The sequence below is a fragment of the Molossus molossus genome, unplaced genomic scaffold (assembly GCF_014108415.1).
Source record: "Molossus molossus isolate mMolMol1 unplaced genomic scaffold, mMolMol1.p scaffold_m16_p_11, whole genome shotgun sequence".
In the NCBI taxonomy this organism is placed as follows: domain Eukaryota; kingdom Metazoa; phylum Chordata; class Mammalia; order Chiroptera; family Molossidae; genus Molossus; species Molossus molossus.
In genome coordinates, this window is record NW_023425346.1 from 61077937 (window position 1) to 61097536 (window position 19600).

General features: G+C 41.9%; 1 protein-coding gene across 2 annotated transcripts in view; it reads left to right on the forward strand.

Moving 5' to 3' along the window:
* Positions 1-7614: 7614 nt before the first annotated feature.
* Positions 7615-19600, forward strand: part of STAT1 (signal transducer and activator of transcription 1) — a 40260-nt gene continuing 28274 nt past the window's right edge. The window contains exons 1-4 of one of the 2 annotated variants that reach the window (XM_036254721.1): positions 7615-7778; positions 11626-11754; positions 12519-12663; positions 13654-13752. In XM_036254721.1, coding sequence (XP_036110614.1) covers positions 11627-11754; positions 12519-12663; positions 13654-13752 — 372 coding nt within the window. In that variant the 5' untranslated portion in view covers positions 7615-7778; position 11626. Of the gene's footprint in view, positions 7779-11625; positions 11755-12518; positions 12664-13653; positions 13753-19600 lie in introns of those variants that run through there. The other variant, XM_036254722.1, reaches the window with a different exon arrangement.

Sequence of the window (19600 nt, forward strand, 5' to 3'; positions counted from 1 at the left end):
GCTTACATTACTTGAGAAGCAGGAAGAGGCCCATGGAGGAGAGCACAGTGAAGCCTGGAGAGAGTGGGACAAGACAGGTAAGAGGGAGGCAAGCCTCAGCCTGTGTGACTCAGTTGGTTGGAGCATTGTCCTGTACACCAAAAGATGGTGGGTTCAATCCCTGGCTGGGGTGATGTGGGAGGTAAAAGATTGATGTCTCTCTTCCTTTCTCTAAAATCAATTAAAAAAAAAAAAGAAGAAGAAGAAGAAGGGAGGCAAGACCAGATCATGTAGGAACCTACAGGGGAAAATGAAGGCTCTGGATGTTATTGCAAGTGCTACAGGAAGGAGTGGTGTTATAATCTGTTTCTTCATTATATCTAAATTTTCATTGGTTTTAAGTAAACATGTAACAAGGTTTCTACAGAAGAAATTCCCCTCCCCAGATTCCCACACTAGGGACTTAATGGGTTTGCTACCTGTGCAGTTGTACAGGGCCAAGCACACAGAAGGGCCTCCTGCTTGATTTCATGCTCTGCTGTTGCCTTCTTGACATTCTTAATATATTTTGGAAAAGGGGCCCCACATTTTAATTTTGCACTGGAAATTATACAGCCAATCCTGTCCTCTCCTTGCACCAGAGAAAATGAACATCCATCCGCATTGTGGGAATTAGGTGAAGTGCACTACAGCGTGTTTTTGTGCGCCACGGGGACTGGAGTTCACTCTCACTCAAGGCAGGAGGTTGTGGTCCAGCAGGCCGGTCCCCTCACACTCTGCAGATGTGCTAGTTGGTCCCTAGGTCACCACAAGTAGGTAGAGCCCTTTAAGAGTGGTTGAGCAGAGCCCAAAGAAACTAGGTTAGTGCCTCCTGGACCATTCAGTAAGTCATAACAGGTTGCAGGCAGGACCCAGCTATTTTTTCCTGGGCCTGCCAAACTTTCAAAATCATGGTCTAGTGACTAAATTATTCTCCTCCATTATACTTCTCCCCCACCCCCTCTGGTATAATCACCATGAGGGAGGGACAAGGTAGGGGGTGCGAAGACCCCAGGAGAAAGAGGAAAGCCCCCTTTGCAGATTCAGCAAAAGTATAGCTGAAGAAACAGCCAAACCCCACCTTCACCTCTGGTTTCGGGTCAGGGACCCCAGCTGGGAGAGTGTCAGAGCTTGGAGGACCAGTAAGATCTGAGTTAGCACGCGCGCAGGTGAAGACAGAGAAGTGAGGCTAGGAAAAGGGGCCGATTCCAGGCCACGGGAAGAAATGGATGGGTGATGTTTCCAGCACCTTAAGCGATTAGAAAATGTTCCCCCTTATATGCATGTATGCATGACCAATGGACATGGACAACTAAGCCGGGGACGGGGCGGAGGTGGGGTGGGGTGGGGGGTGCCCATGGGGTAAAAAGGTAAAATATCTGTAACAAAAAAATAAATAATTCATTAAAAAAAAAAGAAAGAAAAGAAAATGTTCCCCTCCCTCCCTCTAAAGTTAAGGGCACCCACACCCGCCTCTGCCTTTCATTTTGTCCAAACACCACTACTCTCAGATTCGGCCCAGCAGGGAGGGCGCGGGGCCGCAGCCGGTCGTTGCGGGGCGAGCGTGCGTTTCACGTTTCAGCACCTCCGGAGGGTGCGGGAGGGGTTCGCAGGCCAGCAGCGGACACCTGGCGGGAAAGCCCCAGCCCTGCGCCTGCGTACTGCTTTCTCCGCGTCTGGCTTTCGCTTTTCGATTTCCTCTCAATCCCGCTGCTTCTCGCTCTCCGGCCATTTCCCCGAAAGCACGTGGGGCGGCTCTTCCGAGCTGACGCGTCCCTCCCGCCGCGCGCCGGCTCAGCTGTTTTGGAAACTTTCCCGAGTTTCCGTGACCACCTGCCCGCGGGCACCTCGGTCCGGGCGAGTGTTGGCTGCTCTCCTGAAAGCACAGGACTTCAAAAGTGTGTGTGAGGGTGTTTGGACTACAAATGTAACAGTGCTCACTCCAGACCTTTGGCGGCGCGGGAGTGGGGGGTGGGGATAATAAAGAAGTAATTCACCACCCAGAAACATTAACATTTTAAAATATTTCCCATCTCTCCTTCTTACCCTCTTTCTGTCTCAGTGTGTTTCCATGTATTTACATTTCTATATATTCTTGCAGTACTGGGATAATACTATGTTTTCTATCCTGCATTTTAATTTAATTTTATACGTATTTCCCAATGTAACTAAATAGTCTTTGAAAGCATAACTTTGATCATCTATCATATGAGGATCAAAAACTCAGACAACCACAGTGAATTTTAGAAGTACTTCCTTTCAATTCCATTATATTACAGATTAACAAATATGGTTTATGCTGATGAAGTGTATATAATTCCTACAATTAGATATTTACGTTACCAGTATTACTACCAACATTAGAAAAACAGTACATCTAAAATGCAATATGGTTTCTGGAGGAGAGGGAAAGTTTTAAAATATATATTACTACAGGTTTTTTCCATCAGATTTGTAGCTGCCAGTTTGAAACAGACCAAGGTCATAAATACAGGATACCGAGCCAGTCAGTTTGTCATGGGTGTATGGTAAGGACACACAGCATAGTGTACTACAGGGGGATAAGAGACCCCACAGAAAATATTAGGGTAAGGGCTTACACCACTTGAGCAATTTTATTTTATGATTTAATAGTAGGGTGCTTCGCTTCCCCCCATGAGATTTGTATGAGTGATCTATCACTACATAATGAACCAAACTACCCCTAAAACTCAGTGGGTTAAGACAACAACCATTTATCATTGCTTGGAAATCTAGGGTAGGCGGACAGCAATGCGCATTCCAGCCAGGCCATCTGATCTTTCCTGGGCTCTCATGTCTGAAGCCTAAGCCTTGACAGCTTCAGGACTCAGCTGTGGTCTGCTTATCCTGCAGCAAACTAGATTGACTTGCCATGGAGACAGGACAGGGTTCTGGGAGTGGAGTATGTAAGGCCCCTTGAGGCCTAGGCTCAGAATGACAATGTCACGACTACTGCATAATATTGTTCAAAGCAAGTCACCAGCCAGCCTAGATTCAAGGGTGGAGAAATAGTCCCCACTTCTTGCTGGAAGAAGCTACAAAGTCACATTGCAAAGGGATGTGGATACACGGAAAAGAATAATGGGGCCATTATTGAAAACAATCTGCCAGGAGATCCTTTCTAATTTCTTATAATGTGTAACTGATAATATATGTCTTTTTGCCTTCACTTGTAGGTGGCATTGTATTCTTTATGTTTCTAATTATTATAAATACAACTGGGTAAATGGGAATGAAAGAAGGAATGAATGAAGAAAAGGAATTACATTGTCTTCTTTTCTCCAAGCAAAAATAAACTTGCTCCTAATGGGAGAGCTGGTGTGATTTCTGAATGTCTTTCCACTGTAGCATGTGAATTTATGAGTTACTCCATTGCCTTCAATTACTTATCATAAAATGTGGCTTCTTGACTCCTCACCATCCTTGACTCTCCTTTGAATATATACCAATTAAGGGATGATAAATGGTAAGTTTCATCTTATCTGCCATTTCTGATTGATTGCTAGTGACCAACTAGATGCAGTGTTGAGAACTATTCAGAAGATGGTCATTGGCAGCAAAGAGTATATCCTGTCATTTGTTGCCTTTTTTTTTTTTTAACTCAAATATGGGTCTTTGCATTTACTGTTCTAAGTTGTGTACAGTTGGTTTCAGCCCAGCAGGATTCTAGCCTGTTAAGATCATTTAGAATTTTGATTCTGTCATCTATTACTTAGTAAGCTATTTCAGTGCCAAAGCAAAAATGCCTCAGTGACAAAAACGTCTCACCATCTCACTTACAGGTACATGGATGGGCTGCAGCAGTTCTGCTCCAGTGGCAGTTCAGGGGGACTCCACACATCTCTCCTTCTAGGACTCTGGCAGGAGGAGCAGCAGCTGCTTGAGTCTGCTGTATCCTAGTGCAGGGAAGAAACATACAAAAACAAGCTGGTCACACAGAACATGCAAAGTCTCAGGTCAGCTGGAGGGTACATCACATCTGCTCACATTCCATTAGTCAGAGCAGTCATACAGCCAAGGTCATTCAGTGCAAGAGGGGGTGCACTCCACTCTTAGTGAAGCATGGCAAGGAGTAGGAAGGGAAAGAAAAAAATTAGAAATAATTCAATCTACCAGACATGGTATTAGCTCTTTTTTTTTTTTTTAAGATGTGTTCCTTTTGCAATGTTGAGATTGTTGGAATAAAGATATAGCTTCCCAAGCTGACTCTTCTAAGGGGGCCATCACACATTTGGGTCTGTCACTTCTAGATCTCTAGATTTGTTTGTTTGTTTGGTTGGTTTTTTTTATTTGGTTGCCCTTCAAGCAGTCACTATGTTAAAGAGTCAACTTATGCCTGGCTGGTGTGGCTCAGTGGTTGAGCGTCGAGCCATGCACCATTTCGATTCCCAGTCAGGGCACATGCCCAGGTTGTAGGCCCAATCCCCAGTGGGGGGCACACAGAAGGGGCCAATCGATGTTTTCTCTCATTGATGTTTCTATCTCTTTCTTCCTCTCCCTTCCTCTCTCTCTAAAATCAATAAAGAAAAAAAAATTTTTTTTAAAGAGTTCACTTATAAAATACATATGGTTTGTCCTTCAGGAATTTAGAATATTGGAGATATAAGACTTCGACATGTCAAAAACCATAATATAAAGGAGTGTGTAATGATTGGCAACACAGATAGAGGCACATATATCATATTGTTTCAGAGACCAGAATGATCGCTACAGGTTGAGGTGGTACCAAAAGAAGAATGCAGGATTTGGGCTTAGTTTTAAAAGTTGAGTAGGGGTTTAATAAGTGAGGGGAGTAAGGACTTACCACTTTGTATGTACAATACTTGCCAGTAGTATGTGCCAAGGGGCAGACACAGGAAAATTAAAAGCATGAGGGGAGACCAGGGAATAGAGTTTAATTGTGTAATGGGACAATGGGAGACAAGGCTGAAAGAAAGGTAGGGACATTCTGTGGAGGATCCGGACTAGCAGACAAAGTTTGTGTTTATAATAAATGCAATGAGAGTTGTCAAGGCTTTTGAGCAGGGAATGACTGTATAAATGTGATGTTTTAAAGAATTTAATTTGGGAAATATAATGGAGGGGGAAAGGGCAGGAAGTAGGTACTCCACCTGGTGTCTATTGTAGCATTCCAGTTCTGAAGTGATGAAGGCCTATAATAGGGTATTGTCAATGATGGTAAAACTAAGGAGGATAATGGCATAGGGAAGGAGGTATCCATGGAACTTGATGACAATTAGAATGTGGAGAGCCAAAGAGAGACAACCTGTTTGCAGATGGTAAAATTAGTTCCCCCATTGATATTGCAGCTAATCTCTGCAGGTTTTATAGTATCAGAAAAAAAACACCTTGAATATATTATCTACCCTTCCTGGAGTCACCTTTTCTCAATCATTGTTTAGACCCTTAGTGCAGGTGAGTAGGAGGGGAAGAGTTCTTTTTGGTAGCCTAGCATCTCTTTTCACAGAAAGTTGCTACTCTGGTACCAAGGATCATTGTTATCATCAGCTCAGTTCTGGCTTTGTGAGGGTGAATATGTGATGAGGAGTACATAGATGTGAAAGGAGAAAAAAAAAAAACTATATTAGACACACATATAAGCATATCCCTGGGAAATTATTTAGATTCTTTTCATATCCAAGTTGCCCTATTACTCAAAGTTTTATTCAAATTCCATCTGCCTGAAGGAACCAATTAATTTCATGGGCATACACTCTAGGCTGGCCACACGGATGCCTGCCAGGGGAAGTGACATTTAAACTGAGATTTTAGCTGAGACATAGAATATAGTTAGCCAGCAATGAAGCTGGGGGAGGGGGATGTTGGCTCAAGGGGCTTTCCAAATGGAGAAATGCTGGTGAGAAGGCCCTGAGTTTGGGGAAAGTTTGGCTTATTTGAAGAACAAAAATGCTGAAGTAAGGGAAGGAAAGAGTGGCACAAGATTGCTTTGTAGGGTATATTAAGAAATTTGGATTTTAGGAGAAATATCATGAGAGGATTTTCAGATTGACAAACACAGGATCTGCTTTGCAGTTTTAAAAAATTACTGCTGCAGGAAGAATGGGTTAAAAGAAAGCTAAGAGCTGAGGTGAGGCAGCTATTTGGAAATCTACTGCAATAATCCAAATGAGAGAAAGGGGGAGATGGCATAAGAAATGGAGAAAAGTGATGAGAGACTTGAGAAATAGAAGGAAGAATCAAACAGGATGAAGTGTGCTGGGTGAGGGAGAAGGCAACGTTAAAAATGACTCCTAGCCCTGGCCGGTTTGGTTCAGCGGTTGGAGCGTCGGCCTGCGGTCCTGAGAGACCCAGGTTCGGTTCCCGCTAAGGGCATGTACCTCAGTTGCAGTTTGTCCCCGGCCCTGGTCGGTTGTGCGGGTGGCAGCCACTCGATGTGTCCCTTTCACGTCGATGTTTCTCTCTCTCTCTCTGTTCCTCTCTCTCCCTCCCACTCTACCTTAACAAAAAATGGAAAAATGTCCTTGGGTGAGGATAAAAAAAAAAAAATGACTCCTAGTCCCGGCCATTGTGGCTCAGCGGTTGAGCACTGACCCATGCACCAAGAGGTCACAAGTTCGATTCCTGCTCAGGGCACATGCCCAGGTTGTGGGCCCAAGTTCCAGTGGGGGTCATGCAGGAGGCAGCCAATCGATGTTCTCTCTCATCGATGTTTCTATCTCTCTCTCCCTTTCTCTCTCTCTAAAATCAATAAAGAAAAAAAGTGACTCCTAGCTATCCTACATGTGCCATTTCTAGGAAAAGGGCAGGTTTAAGGAGAAATATGGTGGGTTGGTTCTGAACTAGTTTGCAGAGCTTACCAGACGTCCAAGTAGGGAGTCAATTGGGTGAGTGGATGGGGGGTTGTATATGGGGGTGTGGAGCTCTGAGATGAGGTGTGGGCAGGATACACATAGAGAAGCCTTCCACATCTAGAAGGAAACTGGGAAGCTGTGGGTGAGGTCATCACAGAACAGAGTGAGAAGTGTAAGTAAAGCAGACCAACATCTAGACCCTAACAGCACTTAACATTGATGGGTTTGGTAGTACATGTGGAGGAGAGATGGATAAAGAACGCCAGAGAAGTAGGAAGAGCAAAGAGGATGTGTCTTCATTATGGCCCAAGAAAGAAGTGTTAAAGAACGGAGGCATCAACTGTGCAGAAGGTTTCTGAACATTCAAGTTGATGAGGACAAGAAAAGCATCCCCTTGGGTTTGGCTACACGGGGGCCGGCTGCTAAGCTGTTTCTAGAATGACAATGTCCCCACCTGTGTCCTTAGCTTCATGTTCTCAGATATGGGGGTAATAGTGCAGAGATCAAGTTTGGGCCCCTGCAAATACAGAACTTCCTTTTTCAGTTGTTCTCTAGCATGTGTTAACATAAATGTCAGCCAAGTTGCAACTGTGCTGTGCTACACGTCACTCACGCGGTGTCCCTGCCCATAGAATGGCAGGTCGGCGGCTCGGCGGAAGGGGGGAGGCGGCGCGCCTGCGGAACAGCCGCGTCCGATTGGCTGAGCGCGGAGCCCCGGTGATTGGTGGAGGCAAAGGAGGCGGGGCGCCGGCAGTGCCTTTTCTCTCTGCCTGTACTTTCGTTCTCCTGCGCTGAGTCTGCAGAGCGGTCTCGCCTCATCTGGAACGACACTTATCAGACCCCAGACCTAGCAGAGGCGACCCGGTGCTCCCGGGAGAGGCAGCACCACCGCGCCTTCGCCCTTCTCTGTTTTACCCAGCGCGCAGAGTGAGTGAGCATGAGGTTCCGGGTGCCAGGGTGGGCTGCGCCCGAATCGGCGGCGTTGGGGCGGGGCAGCGGGACGCCGGGAGAGGACGGGTTTTGCAGCGCTGACAGGCCGTCACCCCGGAAAGAAGTGTCCAGAGTATCCCAAGTGCTGTTCTCAGTGACAGTGACGGCACGGGTGCCCCTACCAGTCGTGCTCTGGCAGTAAAGATGTCTTGTGAAATACAATTTCCCCCTAGAAAACACTGCATCTCCTCATTTACCTTCATGATTCCTTCCTTCCAGCCCCTTTCCACCACACTCGCGTTTTCTAATTTTGGCAGAAAGTTTTCATTTGCCGTGTCCCACCCCTGGAGAACTTTCTAGGTTAGAAGCTCGCATCCAGTGCATGCAAACCCAATAGTTTTGACACCTGAAGTACTCTGTGTAGCTGCTGCTTAAGTTGAATCCCCAGCCCCTCGCTAGGGCATAAGGTGATAAAGGTCAGTAAATGTTCCTGGAAATGAATGAATGATTACATGACTTTGGAACTTAATTATGTATGTATGTATGTATGTGTAAGGATAAAGGAGCTTAATGTCTTCCTAAAATGTAAAAGTGATATTTCCTTCTTGCAAACCCCCAAATAATATTTGTTTTAGTTAACCTTTTTTGACTAGTACTGAAGAGTTTGGGGTAGACACATAGATAGATGTGTGGTTGATTGTGCTTTGGATGTTGTTTATGTAGGTTGAAGAGGTTGTTGTTTTTATGGGATGGAAATGAGACTTGAGCCGCCAGTATGCAACAGTTGCTTAATGAGGATGCAGGACTCAAACTTGGTCCATAATATGGTTTGCCCTTTACTTTCTATTGCAGTCTGAAATATACTAGATTTCCAATTCAACAAACTATTATTGAGTACATTATATGTGCAGGACTCTGTTCAAGGAGCGGAGGATTTTTTGTTGTTGTTGTTGTTGTTAAGTCCTGGCCCCTGCAACCCTGGAGCTTACATCATGCATGGGAGACATCCCAGAGCTTTATAAGGAAGATAGGGACTGATGCTCCAATAGAGATACAAAATGCAAAGAAAGCTTAATTGTATCTGGGTAAGACTCTGGCAGCTTTATGGAAGAAGGGGCATTTGTACCTACCTTTGAATACTGGTAGGATTTAGAGAGACAGGCATTTGTGGAGAGACTGTTTTCAAGGGTGAGTGACAGCAGGAGCAAAGCAGAAATGTTGGGCATAGTCAAAAACCCAGAGAGAATTTGGTTACTGGGTTGCTCTCTTAATAGATGAAAATAAGGTCAGGGTGGAAATCAGCATAAGAATAGGCAAACTATAGCAATTCTGAGCAAAAGAGTGGTGTGGTCCAACCAGAGTGCAGCAGTAGGCTGGATTGGAGAATAATAGTGTCGGAGGCAGGGAGGTAGGAGGTCTTGGGACTAGAGTGGAAGGAGTCAGCCTGTAAATTAGGATTCAAGCTAGGTAATTTGGAGAAGGGCATGCCAATCGCTGTGTTACTAACATTTTGTAAGCTGGTAAGATGGATTCTGGTTTTGTTAGTGTGAATTTATTGATTGCCTGCTCTGTGTCAGGTGCTGGCTCTGTGCTAGTTCTCTAATCTTAACAACCACCCTGTTGATAGGCAAGTGAGTCGCCCGAGATCACTTGCCTAACAAGGGCTATTGCAGCCTCCACTGGCGTACACTTTGGCTAGCATATTTGTTTTAGGCACATCCTTCTTAGACACTTAGCAGGGAAGAAGAGAACCACAGATTTGGAGTCTTCTACTCAGGTATAATAAATTTGAAATGAAAATCAAATTGCTACAGAAAGTGTGCCAAAACAGTGGGCTTGGGCCCTGGCCGATTTGGCTCAGCGGTTGGAGTGTCAGCCCGCAGACCAGAGAGTCCCAGGTTCGGTTCCTGCTAAGGGCATGTACCTCAGTTGCAGTTTGTCCCCTGCCTGGTTGGGGTCATGTGGGTGGCAACCATTCGATGTGTTTCTCTCACATTGATGTTTCTCTCTCTCTCTTCTTCCCTCTCTCCCTCTGACTTTATCTAAATTTTTTAAAAAAGAGTGGGCTTGGTTCCATTTCTACTGGTATTGGTGATGGTAGGTAACTAGCTTTGTATTCCCACCGTATCCTTTTTTTCCTTTGGAAGGAAATTTGTTTAGTAGCTGTGACTTTATGCCTGCACTCATGTGCTCGCCAGCAAGCGCGTATACATTCTTCCAGGCTCTGCTTGAAAATCCAGACCCCTTCCTCAGAGGTCTGATAGGACAACATTCACTTATATCCTCTTTGAATGTTGTCAGACGCGCCTGATTAAACCTTAAATTATGCCATGGTGATGGGAGGTTCTTCATTTTCCTAATGGATGTTAGGACTTCCTTAAATTAGGTTTTTATTTTAATTTTTAATCTTTAGAATTGCTGTGTAAAACTTGACTTACAGTTATCCAAAGAGATAGTATTACTTTACCCTTTCCAATTATACTTAATGATGTTGTTTCAATCTTTAAGTTATTATTGAGATTTAAGACTTTTTGTGCCAGATTTATTGTTTGCAATTGACAAAGAAGAAAACATATCTCTTTTTAAAAGCTGTAACAAAAATAATTCCTTTTACCCTATGAATCATAAAATATGAAATACCAGTTTAAAATTCTTTGAGTTAAATTACAGTTGTACTGTATATATATATTTTTTTATCCTCACCCAAGGATATTTTTCTATTTATCTTCAGATAGAGTGTGAGGGAGAGAGAGAGAGGGTCGGGGGGGGGGAGACAGAAACATTGATGTGAGAGAGACACATCAGTTGGTTGCCCCCTGCATGATCCTGTCCAGGGCCAGGAACTGAACCACAGTCGAGGTACATGCCCTTAACTGGAATCGAAACTGCAACTCTCTGGTCCATAGGCTGATGCTCCAACCACTGAGCCAGACCAGCCAGGGCAAGTACTGTAGTTTTTAAGAGAGCAGTTTTGGGAAGGTTCTTATGATTGTCCTAAAGTAGGTCTCAAGTTTTTTCCATTTATTTATTTGATAAAAGTACAGATTTATCTAAAAGGCATATTTATTGGACACCTACTATGTGCCCAGCACTGTTCTGGAGATGCAGCAGTGATCAAAACCTCCTGAAAATCCTTTTCTTCATGGGGGGAAAACAAAAGTAGTCAAAATATAAAAGAAAATGTGGTCGGTTAGATGGTGGTAAATGCTGTGGAGAAAAATGCATCAGGAAGAGGCATAGTGTTTTCCAGGGTGAGAGATGGTATCCGTTCAAATAAGATGGCCAAAAAAAGCCTACCTGATAAGTTGATATTTAAGAAAAGATCTTAAGATGTGTTCCCTGGAAAAGAAAGAAATATCGACACCAAAACTCAATTTTAAAAAAACACACAAAACAGGCTTTACCATGTAGAGGAGATATCTATAATACTCTTAACAATAAAAATACATTTTAAAAACAGGCTTTAGAATATAGACACTATTTAAACAATACAATTCAGAGACAAGTACAATGCGCCCTGGCCGATTTAGCTCAGCGGTTAGAGCGTTGGCCTGCGGACCAGAGAGTTCCAGGTTTGGTTCCCGCTAAGGGCATGTACCTCGGTTGCAGTTTGTCCCCTCCCCAGTTGGGGTCATGTGGGTAGCAACCACTCAGTGAGTCTCTCTTGCATCGATGTTTCTCTCTCTCTCTTCCCCCCTCTCTCCCTCATGCTCTGTCTGAAGATAAATGCAAAAATGTCCTTGGGTGAGGATAAATAAAATAAAATAAAAGAAGCACAATGCTATATATGCGATCCTTGGCACTGTGGACTTCCACTCGTGATCTCTGTTCTGTTTTCCTATAGGATGTCTCAGTGGTATGAGCTTCAGCAGCTTGACTCCAAATTCCTGGAGCAGGTTCACCAGCTCTATGATGATAGTTTCCCCATGGAAATCAGACAGTATCTGGCACAGTGGCTAGAAAAGCAAGACTGGTAAGGAAAACTCACTTGACAGACGAGGAAGTTTTCCTATGCTTTTAAAAATAACTTGTTGATTAAGTGACTTGGAGCCACATTGACTGGAAGATGAATCTCATCAGTGGCCATTGCGATTATCTATTATAGAAAAGAGTGTTGATTTGAAAAATGGCATGTTTTTACAAAGCTAAATACATTAGTCATTAAGTACTTTTCTGTCGTTTTGTCAGTTTAACATACTCCCTAGTGCTTTGGATAAGTTAGATAATGCCAACAGCAGTTATTTCCCAAGTCAGGCGGGATACAGGCATAGAAAGAAGGTAAAAAATCATTAAAGCTAAGTTGGTAAACTATTGATTAGGAATATGAAGAGGTAATAACATTCAGGAATTATCTCTTAAAACTGATACGTGTTCTTTTTTAAAATGTATTGTTTGATAATTGCAAATATTTTTAATGTTCTAAAGGTATTTGACATAGATTAAAGTCCCTTGTTGACTTTTCCCTTCCAGAGATAATCACCATTAACAGTTTTGTTCACAGTCTTAGAGTTCTAGAATTTCATGCTAACTGTATATAGTAGAAATATCATACAAACTACTGCTAAAAGCAATGTCAGTTTTTTTTAATTAATTAATTTTTTTTACATTAGTTTTAAAAGAAGGAAATAAAGCCTAAGAAAACACTCAGTTATTTTAAATAATTTCAGCATGGAAAGCAATGATTATTTTGTCTGTTTAAAATCGTACCTAAATGAAATGTGTAAATTTTAAATCCAGGGAGCATGCCGCCAATGATGTTTCATTTGCCACCATCCGTTTTCATGACCTCCTATCGCAGCTGGATGATCAATACAGTCGCTTTTCTTTGGAAAATAATTTTTTGTTGCAGCATAACATAAGGAAAAGCAAGCGTAATCTTCAGGTATGACCTGGTTTTTGTGTTTTAGTTGGAATGTTCCCATGTTTACATAAAAGAGTTTTAATTTTTATTCATCAAGTACTATTGAGCACACACTCATTGGTATTTAGAAAAGTTACAGAGACTATAAATAAAATCCCCCTATGTGGCTAATATGTTATAGCATAAGTATAATAAAATGTCAGTTCATTTTGTAAATACATAAGGAATTTTTAGGTTTAAATGTATCACTTGTTAAGCATCAGTAATTCTGAGAAAAATGTGATGCTATAAACTTGTTTTACAAAAGTTGTCAATATTTTAAACCAAAGACAAAGGGTTACATTTTAAGAGCAGTGAGCTGTAGTAAGATGTCAAAGTTCACATGACCTTTAGTGATGAGTCTGGTCTAAGTTCTTGGTATACAGATGGAGAATAATCCTGAAAGGTTGGACATCCCTAAAGCCCTATAATGTTTTGGTGAATTGGAACAAGACCCCTCCTTGCCTTGCTTCTGGTGGAGTTGCCAAGCAAGGGAAAGTCAAAGGGAGTTCCAGGCAGGAGAGAATGTGCTACAAAGTTTTGGGATTACTTCAAAAGTACTCCCAGCATTCCTTAAGTCTGGCTATCACATTTATTTCTCTATTAATAGAACTTTCTTGTTTTCATAGAGGTAAGTGCTGTTGTATCATTTGCATTGTCTCAGGATCCTAACAAAAGATAATAGGGCTCAAGAACAATAGAAATTAAAGAAAAATACTGTAGGAGCCAAGTATAAAAATACTTGGTTTTTAAATCAAGAAGTAATTGCAGTACCTGCACTTAATTGGAAAGTTAGAGCAGTTTTGGTCATAATTTGTGAAAAGATTTTGCCAAAAATACCTTATGTAAAATTTAATAAATGTGAGATGCTATTTCCCAGTGAATATGAACAAGTTAATCTCAATTTATAATACACAGTGGTTTAAACATTCTGATATTTAATTCATTTTTGTTCTAACAACCTATATATAGGATAATTTTCAGGAAGATCCGATACAGATGTCTATGATCATCTGTAACTGTCTGAAGGAGGAAAGAAAAATTCTGGAACATGCCCAGAGATTCAATCAGGTACTTTTTTTTTTCCTAGTTAAACCTTGAAGATAATAATAAAATAAAAATTTATTTATTTATCCAACAAATATTCTTGAGGTCCTGTTCAAGGCAGTAGTGAGTAGTACTCTGATTTTATAGCCCCAAGAAGCTGGGATAATCAGAAATAGAGATTTTATAGACCCAGGCTTCATGAAAGGAGCCTAATCTATTGGAAGTCAATCTTATGGAGAGAGACAATGAATAAACACAATTCTTTAGATAGTATTAAGTGCCATGGATAATAAAGTAGACAGTGATAGAGTGCCTTGGGGGATGGGGTTGTTTCTTTAGATCTGGGTCAGGAAACTTTTTTGAGTTGCTGGGGCAGGAAAGGAGGTAGGCAGACAATGGGCTCTTGCCGAAGTCCGAGGGCGGGGAGGTGGGAGTAGAGGTGGGCAGAAGTGGACAGATCCAGGTTATGTTTTGGACATGGTGCCACTAGGGCTTATTGTGAAGGATCGGATATGGGAGTGAGAAAGTGAAAGGTCAAGGATGACGCTGATATGTAACTGGCGTCAATTGGAGATACTGTTTAGTGAGCTGGGAAAGACAAGGAAGGGAGAGAGGTAGGGATTTTGAAGGCACAGTAGGTTATTGGAGGAGAACAGGTTGGTGGGACAATCAAAAGCTTTGTTTTAAATAGGATTGTGATACCTGTTAAATTTCTAATACATCCAAACAGTGAATGAGACAGAGTTGTGAGAGTGCAAAATTTTTTATCATGATTTTGTTAAATCTAATACAGACCTCCCTGGGAATCAGGGTCTAGCAGCTTTTTGAAGTTGCCATGGCAGTTATTCATTCCTTTCTTGAGTGTTGGGTGGTGGGAACAACCCAGCAGACAGACGGTTGTGAAACCACTGTGGTGTGGGTGATTCTGGCTGAGACAGTTTCCATACAAGGAAGAGAATGCCAGAGTACACAGTGGAGTGTGTCCTGTGTGCATTTCTCTGACAAATGACTAACGGAGTGAGCTGCAAGATGGTGGAGGGGGAGCGGGGAGAGAATTTCGGTAGTGGTATGGAATGCCATTCTCCATGCACTTCCTGAACTTTTCCCCAGTCCTGTGAATCTCCTTCCCCCCCCCCCCCAGGCATTTTGTCCCTGTCTCCCTGTCACTCTGAATGCACTTTACTGCACTAAGCATTTAAAGGTGTGTATTACTTGTTCTAAACTCAAGCTGAATAGTCCAACTGGTACCCAGCTCATTAAACAAAAGTGTGTGTCAGCGTCAGAGGAAAAACTGGCTGTATTGTGTTCTCTGAGAGACGTATGCCCGTCTTGGCACGCACCTGGGAGATTTACAGCAGGAAATTTTTATTCCATGGGATTTTCATCTTCATAGCATAGTGTGACGGGCCACTCCTGTATCTCAAATAGATGAGAGGACAGCCAGGAACAGAGATGGGCAGAATAACGAACTGTCCACCTTGGCACCCAAGTATTTCTCTCCTCACGTTTGGCCCCGAGGCCCAGAGTTGACATTGAGAAGCAGGGTAGCCCTGGCCGGTTTGGCGCGGTGGTTGGAGCGCCGGCCTGCAGTACTGAGAGAAGCAGGGTAGATAATGTCTTCTCTCCCAGATCAACCCCACCTCCTGGGTGTGCTTTGGGTCTTAGAGGCATGTCAGCCTTTGAGCACCCCCTTTACAAATGTAGGTAACCTGGGGAGACGTTCATTTGAAGTCTCTCTCGGACACCTGAGTTATTAACGAACACCTTCGAGGAAGTTTAGTTGACTCCCCAGCTGAGAGCAAGAGAAGCGAGGCCGCCTTGGGCTTTGAAGGAAGGTCCTGACGTCTGGGCTGCCATGGAAACGGTGCCTCCTCTCCAGTTACCCAGCTGACTACTGGCTGGGAAATCTAGAATCATTTCCTTGCCATTTCCCCTCTTGTTGACGTGACTACATTTTAATAATATGTCTTCTGTTTGTACTGATACATATATGTATGGAATAGTGTGATGTATTTTCTTCAAAATAACCCAGTTTGAGGGCCAGAGGAGTAGGGAGACCGTAGATGAAATGAGAATGTGTGGGAATTGATAATTATTAAAACCATGTGACAGTACCTAGAGAGTCAATATATTCAAGTGGAAACATGCAAAATTCAGAGGCAGTTTAGACCATTTAAAGAGCACATAATTGTGTAGAAATGTCGGGTTAGGAGTTATTTTTTGTTTTAATAGAGGAGATTTGGAGAAAAAACCTTTAAAAGAATACAGGGGTTGGCAAAAGTAGGTTTACAGTGTTAAGTACATGAAACACAAAGTTTATTCTTGTATTAATTATTTATTAATTATTGTACTGTTTATTATTGTTTTTAACCTGCTTTTGCCCATCCTGTATTATATTATACACAGATACTTCTTCGTAGACTACAAGTGTTTTGTCTGCTGCCATTATAACACACTAAGCATCCTTTCTTTCTCTTTCTTGAGGTAAAAAAGCTAACTATATGTATAGACAAAATGTAGGTCCATAGGGTTCACCACAGGGGGTGGCGATCATTTGTCTCAGGTGGAGGTCAGGGCATCATGTGGATCTAGCTTCCTTTTGCCATCTTCATGGTTTTAGGTAATAATAGTTACAGTATGCTGAGTGCTTATGTTTTAGGCCCTGTGCTAAGTAGTTTATAAACATCATTTCATTTGAATAAATATTTTCAGAACCATTGTTGAGGGTAGGTATTCTTACCATCATTTTGTAGATGAGAAAACCAAGGTGCAAAGGTCAAGTACTTTGCTCCAGGATGCAGAGTCCTCATGCGATTGGAATTTAAACCTGGCATTGTCTGGCTGTAAAAGCCATTCATTAGAGAAGTCACTTAACCTCTTTTCAGTTTTCTGATCTATGAGATGGGATAGAAGGGCGTTCTGACTGGGACTTCTGACACCCATTAGGTGCCTGCCACATGTCCCCTTACTTGATGAGCTGCTCATTCAGTTGGAGAGAACATCCTCCCTGAGTAGAAGACTTTTCTTTTGTCTAGGGTGTGTAAGTATCCAGGTTCTAATCAAAACCCTTCAAACAAGGTCTCTAGAGGTGTCAGTGTGAAATGAGAAAATAAGAGTAGATGATGGCAGAGGTCCCTTCCAACTTGAGTGTTTGATGTTTCTGTGGTTTCCTGATGTTTCCTGGTTTGTCAGAAAGTTAAAAAGTTAAAGACTCATCCTGGAACTAGTATCAGAGTCAAAAGTATAGAGTTCTCAAAGTGATATTATTGTTACTATTTTTATTGTTGAAAGTATTACAGATGTCCCCCTTTTTTTCCTATTGACCTCCTCCTCCCTACTCCCACTCCCCTCCTGCTTTCTCCAACCTAATGTCTGTGTACATTGGTTGTGCATATATGCATATAAGTTCTTTGATTTATATCTTCCCACCCCTCCCACCTGCCATCCCTCTGAGGTTTGTTAGTCTGTTGTTATTTTTGCTATTGTTATTTTTAAGTATGGAGTGGTAAGTTACCAGCTAAGCAGCCCTTGGCAGGAGGGAGTGGGGTAGAGGGATGCAGCGGGCAGTGTGAGGAAGGAGTAAGACAGTACCAGAGCGTGTTAGTAACTTGTTTGGACTACTGCTTAAGTTTGAAGCCGGAGGTTTCTTACACCTCTGTCTCAGTCACCAGAATTTTTCCACCGAGCATCTCCTAATTGACAGCAAGAAGAGAATGTAGTAGATGAAATACAGCTACATTCTTACAACCATGATGGTTTATACCCCTGTTGCCTAAGCTAACCCTTGATAGTTTACGGAGGAGGATGAGGAAGTCAGGGTCCTCCAGTGGATGAAGTGTCCCAGCTGTAAGCAGAACCCACAGGACATGGTACCCATGTCCAAGTGGCTTAGAAACAGACAACATCAAAGATTACCTGCATATGATGATTTCCCTGCAGATTTCTTCAAGGTGATGGCTCATTCTGAATGGTCAGAGCAGTCCCGTTTATCACTTAGTGACGTGTGGCAACCTGGGGATACCAGTCATTTTCATGTATTTCTGATATACACTATACACTAATATAATGCAGATGATTTGAATTTCTGCTGTTGCAGAGAATATAAAGTGAAGGAAAACATACAAATGTTTTCTATAAACAAAGAATAACTTTGATTACCTAAACCTAATAAAGATAGAACAAAAAAGAAAATTATAGACCAGTTTTACTTATGAATATCAATGTTAAAATCCCAAATTATTAGGGATTTAAAATATTAGGAATTATAATTAAATACCACATTAAGAAAATAGTACATCATGATCAAATGTAATTGATTCTAGAATTCAAGGATAGATTATAACTGGATAATCCATTAATCTAATTCATTATATAAATAGATGTAAAGAGAAAAAGCCTATGTTTATCTCTTTAGATGCTGATAAAAAACATTCAGTAAAATAGGAATTGATGAATACCTTTTTAAAATATACATTTCTCAGTTCTAGAGATAGTATCTTACTTAACCAGGAAAACACCAGCAAGTAGAACCACCATGAGGATATCCACTGTTGCCACTGTTATTTTGCATTATATTGGTGATATTGACCAATGCAGTTAGACAAAAGAAAACCATTAGAAGCAGAGGAATTAAAAACAACATCATAAATTTATAGGCTCTTCCTGGTTAATTCATAATGTTAATGTGATCTCAATAAAAATGACAGGTTGTTTTGTAGAGTTATACTAATTGATTTTGAAGTTCATATAAAAAATAAACATGGAAGACTAGCAAGGAAACCCTGTGAAAAAGTAAAGTGACAAGATGGGACCATGAGTATTCTGTATACTAAAAATCCTCCATAATTAAACATTGTTCAGGCTTATGAAGTTCAGAAAGACCTAGGTTCATATGGAAATTGATATGATACAGTGGAAACTCAAAGCACTGGGGACAATATGAATTTTTCATTAAATGTTAAGACAAATGGATAGTCATTTGGAAAAAAGTTAAAATTGGACCCATACTTTATATTAAACATAATAAATTTTAGCGGTATCAGAGATCTAAATGTAAAAACAAGGAAACTATGCAAGTGCTAGGAAAAAAATGGCTGAGAAAAGACTGATGAATCTGAAGGTACAAAAACGCCAACATAGAATCCGTGCTGGGCACTAAAGATAGGTTGATGGGCACAGTGTTTGCCATGTGGGGCTTTGACTCTAAACAAAAATACTCTTTCTGGAGTTTAATCTCTATGAGAACAGGGTCTGTCTTGTTTCTTACTCCAGCGCCTGGGCCTAGGACATTGCCTGACCTTGATTCAGAACCTAGTAAGTGTATGCTATATGAATCAGGAAACACACATGTAATGAACAACGAGGTTGCTGCTGTGTCTGAGTCTTGTGAGTCTGGGCTAATACTCATTACTTTAGCAGATATTCATTGAAGTCTTTAACACCAGTGCTGTTATGCGTCTGAATCACCTGGGATCTTATCAAAATGAGGTTTCTGATTCAGTAATCAGCTTAGGACCCGAGATTCTGCATTTCCGACAAGCTCAGAGGTGGCAAGATGCTGCTAGTCTGAGGACCACACTGTGAACCACAAGTCTTTAAGACAAATAAGTATAGAGTTAACAATACGAATCTTGTCTACAGAATGTGAGAGACCCTGAAATAAATTCCTGTGTGGCACCACGCAGCTGTATGAATTAATGGAAACTTTCAGAAATACCATTTATTTTAGGAATGAACTGAGCCTACTCTTTCTGTAGCATTAACAGTTTGCAGCATTTTCCAGGGCCTTGGGAACTGAGCTGTTTCTTTTAGATACTTGTGGGCAGCTTGTGTAAGGAGGCTTTGGGAGGTCTTGGAGGCAGTGGGGGACACA